Here is a 9,597-nt window from a genome sequence, read left to right as displayed (position 1 = left end):
AAGGTAAATCTCTGGCCACAACATGGCTTTGCCTGTCACCCTATCCCTGAGAAACACAATCATCGATGAGCTTTGAACTGAGATCATTCTCACGAATAAAGAATTCACAAACTTTGCCCTTAGCGGTGACTTCTTGAAATCATCAAATTCACTTTTGCACTGAATCGGTGCTCGATTAAAAAAGAAAGCAAAAACACCCCTTGGATTTTTTCTTACTCTTGCCTTCTCAAAGCAGCACCCTGGTTTGGAATCACTTTTCTAACAAAAAGTAAAAACTGTGAATAGAAAATTAATCTAGCACGCCAGAAACTTGATATTTGTATCTCCATTAAAAAGTGTACTCTTCCTTTAGGATGCAAACACAAACAAGGGTGATGGACTACAGAATTGAATGGTATTTTTTTTTTTTTAGTTGCACCTGCGTTGTCGTATGTGTGTGGGACAATATAGCAGCATACAGACCTATAACGTTAATTCACAGTGCTGCAGTCTCACACAGGAAGTGGCCTAGTGTGACACTTAGCGCAGTCCCCATGTTGGAGGAGGAGAGCGAGGTGCCAAATGAAACACTGGGACTGTGGGAAATAACACTGGCTGTTACACCTCCGACTTTTACATCTCACTTAACCTAGGCTCCTGTAAAAAAAAAAATGGTGGGGGTGTTTTTCAATCAAAAAGTATTCATGGAGTAGGAAATGATAAATAAAATGTAATGTGCCACCCACAGATGAAAGAGCCCACATTTGCAAACTTAAAGACAAACTTTAAAAGAGACTTTCAAAACCAGATACAATATTAGCCATTTTGTTATGGTGTCATACTCGGAGATGACCCAATTGACCCAATTTGATGAAATCTTATGTAAGACTTAGAACAAGTGAGGTCACTGAAGAAGTCTTTTAACTGCTCCTGCAACTGACTTGGTTTGTTTTTCTCTGCTTGCTGTGAACTGAGGTCCAGACTTCTGGACATGGAGACAGACTCTCATTGCTGGCTACAGCAGGCACAAGGCGTCCAAGATTTGGTTGGTAACACAAACTGGCCACAACACAACAGCACAGAGCTACGGAAGCTTGCATGTAGATGTTACACACTTCAGCCTTTAATGTTTCTTTTTGTTTTGTTGCGTAACTGTGGAAACGAGTTATCCAAGGATGGAAATAGCAAAAAAATCATCATACTATTTAAATACACAGGGGTACTTCAATGTAAACAGTCGGGCTTTGACTATTTTATCTTTTTTAATATCAATATTAAATCATTATCATCTTCTATGCATGTGAAGTTTTAGACAACAGAATTTGCTAATCCTAACTGGTTAGCAATCATGATACGCATTAGCATGCTAGCAATTATCCTTTAAGGCAGGAGCTCTCAAACTTTTTCGAGTCAGCGACCTCTTTTGGAAAGCAAATTTCTCAAGGACCCCCATTGCAAATGTTTGCAGAAACAAAACAAAACAAAAAAACAACATCACTCAAGGCAAACATTAAACCCTTTTATTCACCAACAGATTCAATTTGACAACAAATATATTTGTTACTTTTCAGCCATACTGAAGTTTAGAAAATTAGAATTGCAAATTGGACGCCCTTGCAGTCAGGCTATAGACCCCCGTGGGTCCATGGAATCCACTTTGAGAACCACAGGTCAATAGACATTAACTACCATTTAGTTCACGCATACATTATGTTATCTGTACACATGTGAAAAGAGATGATTCTTGAATATTCCATAAGTAAACTGCCTGTTAGCTACTGTAAGGTCGCTAACTTCCTCCTCCTCCACTTCCTTTATCTTTTTGACGAGCAGACGGGGCATGTTTCGCGCTTAACTGCCCTATGGTTATAATTTGAACAACTAAACCTGAGCAGTAACAAAATGTTTGTGGTGACAAGTTACATTCTCAGATAATATAGCCCTGGTGATTTTTGGGAAGTGCTTTCTTAAATTTTGGGAAGCTCCATGTGATAATATTGTCTTTATTAAAAGCCCACTATCTAGTAAATCTGTAAGCGTTTTTAAGCACATAAATAGCATCAGCTATTCGGGCACAAGGTGGTGCACCAAGACAAGCAACAAAGCCATACATCAGTACAGTCTTCAGCCCCACAAGGTATTGCTGTGGTGTGTGTTTTCCTGTTTGCAATCTTTATTTTTTGGCAATTTTTTCCCATGGATTTGAGGTGGATAGTTTTTGTCAACCAATTTTAAAGTCAATTCACCCAACATGGTCAACTTTTTTTTCACAGCCCTGGTAAGCAGTCACAATGTTGTGTGCATGTGAGGTACATAGAACCTAATTAACACATGAAACACAATGTAAAACACGGATTACATGATGCATTCAAGAATAGTGTCAACAAAGTTGCTTGGAATTCCAAAATGTATTCATTGCACTCTAATTGTTATACATTGTGATAATTAAACCTATAGATATGCACAGATCACAAACTACCCTGAAGTTTCTTGTTTCTTTATTTTTTTTAAGAATTCAAGTTCGCCAACTTTTGCAATCATCTTGACTGCTTGGTTTTTATGAGCTCAGCAGCTATTATTTTTTTCAATTAAAATGCAAGCTGTACCCTTGAGACTTTTATCTTCAATACAATGAAATGCATGTGTATCGTAAGATTTGAAATGTCGTTGTAAATGTCCTTTAGTATTGATAAGTCAAGTTAATTAACTTCTGATGAATTTGGTAAAATAACATCATCTTCTTTTAAGATTTATTACTTTTGTACTTTTAAAGGCACTAATTTTGTACTTCACTTGTTTTCCTGAGTCTCACAAAATTAAAAAGTGTGGTAAATGTGGTTGATTTTTTGAAAGTGTAATTTGACTTGAATTTTAATTCTTCCTTGGAAATTTAGGGGTAAAATAATGAAATAAAATGCAAATGCACGCAGGCGGTCAGGCAGTGTGACTTGTGCAGGTGAGCTTTGATCTCAGTGTCAATATTGACCGGTTCTTGTAATTAAGCAGGCCTAGCTGCTTGATTCAAGAGCGAAGGTTCCTGAGGAATCAATGGAATCTCTTCAGCCAATCGGTGCCAAGCCGTCAAAGATCAAAGTAAGGGAGAGCCAACCAGCTTTGTTGCGAGCAGTCACTCTGACAAGTACCTTCTCCTCTGTCTATATAATTCTCATCCTCGAGAGCACCCGAAGGGTGTAAATAAAGAGTGGCTCTTTTATTTTCATTCATAAGTTTTGCTGGAGTAATTACACCTTACTCATTCATCCCTGCTGCTGGTGGTAAGGATGTCCCTAACTGGAGTTAGCGATTGTCCGGGAAAGGCGGGCCAGTACCGGGTGGATCACCTCCTGAGCGCCGTGCAAAGTGAGCTGCAGGCGGGCAGCGAAAAGGGCGACCCCACAGAGAGGGAGTTGAAATTATCACTGGATGACAGCGAACTTTGGGGCAAATTTAAGGATCTCACTAACGAGATGATAGTGACCAAAAACGGCAGGTGAGCGCGACTTTATTTAGCAATTCAGACGTTCAATCCTCCAACTAATCTTTTCGGTTGATTTGTTAAAGGCGCATGTTCCCGGTGATGAAAGTCAACGTGTCCGGACTTGATCCGAACGCGATGTACTCTTTTTTGCTGGACTTTGTATCAGCGGACAACCACAGGTGGAAGTATGTGAGCGGCGAGTGGGTCCCCGGGGGGAAGCCCGAACCTCAAACTCCCAGTTGCGTTTATATACACCCGGACTCGCCAAACTTCGGCGCACACTGGATGAAAGCTCCGGTCTCTTTTAGCAAAGTCAAACTCACCAATAAACTCAACGGGGGAGGCCAAGTAAGAACAGCAATTCTCATCCTGCACTTTCTGTACATCTTTGCATTCAAATAATTTACTCCCGAAATTGCCGTCTTTGGTTAGATCATGTTAAACTCCTTACACAAGTACGAGCCACGCATCCACATCGTGCGTGTCGGAGGCCCACGCAGAATGGTCACCAGTCATTCTTTCCCGGAGACTCAATTCATTGCCGTGACAGCCTACCAAAATGAAGAGGTTGGCGAAATAATATCGATTGGAAAGATAATAAATAGTTTAGATGTTTGCATGGCGTTTGTGTAGCATTTGTGCGCAATATGCGCATGTACTTAAAATATTTTTGTCATTGTTGTATTATAGATAACTGCTTTGAAAATAAAGCACAACCCCTTCGCCAAGGCCTTCTTGGATGCAAAAGAAAGGTAAATACATTTTAATATAAGGGTTAACTCTTACTGTATTAGACTTTACTGAATACTTCTTCAAACACCTGCAAATTGCAAAAACGGTCTTGTGGTCTTTTTTTACTTTAGTAAGGTATTCAAATGCTTGCACATACTCATTGAATTAATTACTAATTAAATACTTATTGAATTAATAGTGAGATATAAGTATAAAATATATTCATTTCATGTTTCAAGTGTTCCTTTTTTCCCCCTTTTTTTGTTGTCACAGTTAGATAAAAAAGATAAAAAAAAGTTGGATAAAAATGTTAATCTACTATTGCAGTATGTGACACCCTGGCTTCAATGTTATCCCTTGCCTTTTCTCTTTTGACAAACATTTAAGTCAAAACTTTTTTAAAAATTTCTGCAGATGTGATGACAAAGATATCAAAGATGAAACAATCGAACACCAGCAATCAACGTATTCACCATGTAAGTCTCTTAATGTCTCTGAATGTATCACAAATTTCAATTTTTTTTCAAATGTATTTGAATATACATTAAAAAAAAGTGCTGCATTGAAGTTACTCAATTTTATCATCATTTCATTGTGTACAACCACCTGACAAAATACAATTGAGTAAATTCAAGATGGCATTTTTGTTCTGTGTTTAGACGTGGCCGATGGATGCTTTCTGGGTCACTCACAAACTGTGTCTTCCTTCTTTGGAGCCAGTAGGTGGTTGGTTTCTACCCGCATCAGGCTCCCTCTGCCCTCCTGCAACCGCAACTCCTCACAGTCAGTTTGGCAGCTCCATCTCCCTCTCGCCATCCCACGGCTGCGAGCGCTACTCCACGCTCCGGACCCACCGCTCGGCGCCCTACGGCGCTTCTTCTTACAGCCATCGGACCAACTCGCCCAGTAAGTGCCCTCCCCTCCAAACAAAGCTCATCGTCTCTCACTCTTAAAGAAATGTTACTGGTTTAGGCACGGTCTGCATTCCGCTTGCTTTTGTCCAAGTGGAGCCCCAAAGTTGTAAACTACTGTGCCTTCAGATGAGGAATGTTTACACCTTCGTTTGAAGGGTAAAGGCCGAGTGGGTCAGGGCACAGAAGTTAACTGAAGTGACTGATCGCTTTGCAGCTTTGATATCTGCATTAAAACACGACTGCTTGTGTTTTTATTGCAGCAGGTTACGCTGATAACTCCTCAGCATGTCTGCCAATGCTGTCAAGTCAGGACAACTGGTGCGGTCTCCAGATGCCAACACACTCCACTATGATGTCTATGACACACAATCCAACTTCTGCTAGCAACTCTGGGTCAGTTTTTTATCATTATTCTCTAATTAGAAAATACAACATCAATTTGTTTATGGAGACATGGCATTTACACAGTGCATTTTCATTAGGTGCACCTATATGCTACAATATGATACTAGAGCTGTACCAATTCAATCATTTCAAAAGTTTTTTTTTATTTTTATTTTTTTTATATAGTTGGCTTTTGAAACTGCTACATTAAAACATAGCAATTGCAAACTTTCCATCAGAAGCAAACGGACTAAATAAATAAACATAAATAAACATAAATGGCTGTTACCGCATAACTTGTTATTCAACCCTTTCACCCTGTTGGGACAATGCGTCACAGCTTTTCCAAAAATTGCAGTGGGTATAGGAATTGTAGCAATAACATGAAATGTTATTTCAGCAGTTCATTACACACCTATGTACAGATTCTAGTGGCATTTAGCAACTTATCTATTCAAAACAAGCCAGTGATGGGTCGACTGTCAACAAGGTAGGTTTCGTTGTACAATTTCTCATGAATCAACCATCTAGTACTGCAGAAATATATTGATGATTTGGGCTATCTATTGTGTGTTACTATAGATTACACTGATTACTATGTATTGTAGATGTTTGGTGATACTTTTCACTCTGGTACGTTTATATTATTACTATTATTATTATTATTATTATTATTATTATTATTATTATTATTATTATTATAAAAGACAGACGGGACAAAAAATCCCAGGTTCTGTAATCTATGGACGAGGGAATTTTTAAAACTAATTTTCCAAGTATCGTAGACTTATAAACAAGTGATGTATGCGTTTTATTAAAAAAAAAAGAATATGGGTAATATATATCTTGATTAACATATCCAGCCCATTTGAAAAAAATTTCAACTGATCTATCTATCAATGGCAGTGAATGTTCATACTGTATATTCACTTTCAAGACAGCATTGTTTACGTCTACACCCCTCAAATGTAGTGATGTCGCCTCTTCACTTTGAACTATCGGACTCGAGTCAAGCCACCCTTGGACCGCGTCTCATTTTAACATACTCACAGCAGTGGGTCATTCAAAAGTCACACAGAGACACGGAGTGGAGAGGGAAGGGGAAAAGCGGCAAAGGTGGAAGTGAGCACCTGCCGGAGAGCTTGCGATTGAATAGACATGAGTGATGAGCAGTTAGATATGATAGATGCGATATCTTTAGTTGACTTTTCATTGACATAATGCATTTCCTAGCCTCGAACCCTAATCTTAATCATCACAAATGATTGCTTAAACCTTACCCTAACCTCAACCCAAACCATTTCAAACATACAGTATACTCTAAAAGCAAGTCTTGACCCTCAAAAAGAAGTCTGAATTTGTGGGGTTCACCAAAACGGTTCCCACAAGTGCAAGAGGTCCCCACCAAAAACATCAAATTCTTTAAAGTCTAACCCTATCTCTACACCACCCCACAGTTTTCAGTTAGTTTTTTGGGATTGTTGCTAAACTGAGTAACCAAAATATTGGAAACATCTTTTAAGCATAATACTAAACAAATACTTGGAACAAATACTTCTACAAATGATGCTATGGTTTTAGTATTCAACTGCTTAGTTAGTCATTTCATCGCAAAACTGGTGATGAGTTATCTTGTGTGTCCATGTCTTGATAAAGTCAGTACACCAGCCTGTGGTCCATGAGCAATAGCCCGCTGACTCCAGTCACCCCTGCGTCCCACCATTCGGGAGGGATGAGCAATAACAACCTGAGCGGCCAGTTCCTGAGAGGGTCTAGCAATCACTATCCCAACCTGGCTCACTCGATTCCAGCGCCCTCCTCTGGCTCACCCATGTATGACAGCAGCAGCACCGAGGGGCACGACTCGGCTCAGTTTGATGCCTCTCTGCAGCGACATTCTCCAGCCTGGACTCCTGTCACGCTCCCCTCCATGTGATGGAGCACAGAGATTGCAGTTGAATGCTTTCATTTCTCTGAACAAGACTCTTTTAAAATGACAATTCTCAGGCACAAGGAAATTTATATGAGATCTGTGAATGGTGGCATCTGGTTTTGTTTGTTACTAGTGGGAACCAGCAATTGAAGTTCCATCCTTTAAAATTGAAAGGGAGATTTCATGGCCTCCTGCCGTTAATACATTTATGATGATTTGATGCTATTTCTCTGCATTACTGATTGTTGATTCTCAGAGGCACAATTTCAGTTTTCAGTGCTTATATTAAGTCCATGCCCATTGTGAAGTGAATATTGAGCAAATGTCTTACAGGCTTCATAATGTTTTCTAATGCAAATGAGAAATCGACTCTTCCATGTTGCATACGGCTAATGATGTAAATGATACAGACAAAAAAGGAGCACATGAGCACAGAAAATTCAAATATCAAAATCCACGTGAATTGCATCCATTGTGATTAACTGGTGGTCATGGCTTTGATTGTTTTGCCATGTTTTTTGTTGTTATTAACGTTACAAAAAACCCACAATTTAGGAAGATTAAGCTTCTAAATTGTGGACAAACACTACCTGCTGTATCAACATTTAACTTGGGGTATTTTTTCTTTGTTTTCTGATTTTAAGTTTGTGGCGTAATATTTGGCATGACAGTCTCTGGTTGCAGGCAAGATTGTGTCATCGGTGATCACAGACTTGCAGAATTTTTTTTTATTTTTTTTTTTTTACAAACGCTGGAACAAGACTTACATTGCCAAAATCATGCAATTGACAATGAAACCTTTGATGGTCGCATTTATAATATTGACATATTTTAAAATGATTTTTATCTGTTTTTCTGTCAATCAAAGTTCCAATGTAGATCGCTTAAGGGAAATCATTTAATTCTACTGTATAGTAGTGAGATGTGATTGACTTATACACTGCATTAGCGCTCAATGTAGTGGCGTTGAACTACACTGCGTCATACTGAGTGGCATCACTAACATTTTGATATGACAAGAGCGTAAAGGTATTAAAAACAACTGTTTGTACATCACAAAACTAATGAACACCTTCTTCCACCGACACTTCAAATGGAGAATTTGTGTTTTAGCAAATGCAGAAATTGTTGATGCTGCTTTTTTTGTGCAACAGGACCTAATAAAACGGTTCAGTTATTTTGTACATGTTGTGGGAGTTTCTGGTGTGTACATTATGCATGACCAGGCACAAAATGAACCAATTTTCAGAGTACTAAGAAACAAATGGCCACAAGTGCTCTACAAAAGCTTCATTTGACCATCTAGATGAATAAGCATGATGAGCTATTGAAAGCTTCCATGCAATTGTTGTATTTGCCATCACTGTTCTCTGCTTGACACATGTGCTCCGAATGGCTTGCAGATTGATTAACTTTCCCTGGCAGCTTGATGTGACGTCATCTCAACTTACAAATTGTCTCTCAAACTTAGTATTCAAAGACATCAATCCACACAAGAGGTTTGTGCACAGATGTGAAGTTGTGCAGAGTGAAGCTTCGTAGCCGTACAAGTGAGGGTTGTATTGCGTTTATGGGTTTTCGCTTCATAGTCACAAAACAAATATGTAAAGCCACACTATTTCCAGTCATCCTCAGAAGAAAAATGTTCATACTCACACAATTTCGACTGGTACTCACAAGATATAACTATTACGGATACAAATGGTTAAACTATAGATAGGAATGGTTTAATAGGCATACTTTTTTTGAACTGCGATCTTACTCCATACTTGCCTTGATTGTATGCCTACAATCCTTTGTTCACCCAGAATGAATGTCAACCATTTCGGCCATTTTGACAACTTTTATTAAATAGCACTTAGTACAATAATAAAATCCATCCCAGCTGACTGAGGGTTGAGTTTATCATTTCTGAGGCTCAGTAAAGTGTTTTAAAAAATAATAAACATCATGCCATACCATGGAGCATTATGAAAGGAAGGAATAGTTTAAGAAAGAAAGGCTCTTATACAGCGTGTTAGAGTCTTTGTGGCGGATTTAAACATTTAGCTCCACCCATATTAATTCCATGGCATCTCAAAACTGGTAATATCCTTATGTATGTACACAAGACAAATTTGTGGTTGTGACATTGCCAATATAAAACCATAGGAGTACATGTCTGTTTGCAATGCAAA

The 9,597-nt window shown here is 38.7% G+C and overlaps 1 protein-coding gene across 2 annotated transcripts; it reads left to right on the top strand.

Moving 5' to 3' along the window:
- The first annotated feature begins 927 nt into the window (after positions 1–927).
- tbxtb (T-box transcription factor Tb) lies at positions 928–8,494 on the top strand. 2 transcript variants are annotated; one of them, XM_088421568.1, is made up of 10 exons: positions 928–1,024; positions 2,983–3,072; positions 3,260–3,469; positions 3,541–3,805; positions 3,890–4,024; positions 4,148–4,209; positions 4,604–4,665; positions 4,910–5,095; positions 5,364–5,496; positions 7,144–8,494. In XM_088421568.1, exons 3-10 carry the CDS (start codon positions 3,261–3,263, stop codon positions 7,421–7,423), a joined length of 1,332 nt encoding a protein of 443 aa, XP_088277694.1. In that variant the 5' UTR covers positions 928–1,024; positions 2,983–3,072; position 3,260; the 3' UTR covers positions 7,424–8,494. The 2 variants fall into 2 exon arrangements, with proteins under 2 accessions (XP_088277694.1, XP_088277695.1); XM_088421569.1 differs by having other exon boundaries at positions 963–1,024; positions 2,986–3,072.
- Positions 8,495–9,597: the final 1,103 nt, after the last annotated feature.

This window comes from Hippichthys cyanospilos, chromosome 8 (assembly GCF_059441005.1).
Source record: "Hippichthys cyanospilos isolate Australia breed blue-spotted pipefish chromosome 8, RoL_Hcya_1.0, whole genome shotgun sequence".
In the NCBI taxonomy this organism is placed as follows: Eukaryota; Metazoa; Chordata; class Actinopteri; order Syngnathiformes; family Syngnathidae; genus Hippichthys; species Hippichthys cyanospilos.
This window is presented reverse-complemented; position numbering and strand designations above follow the sequence as displayed.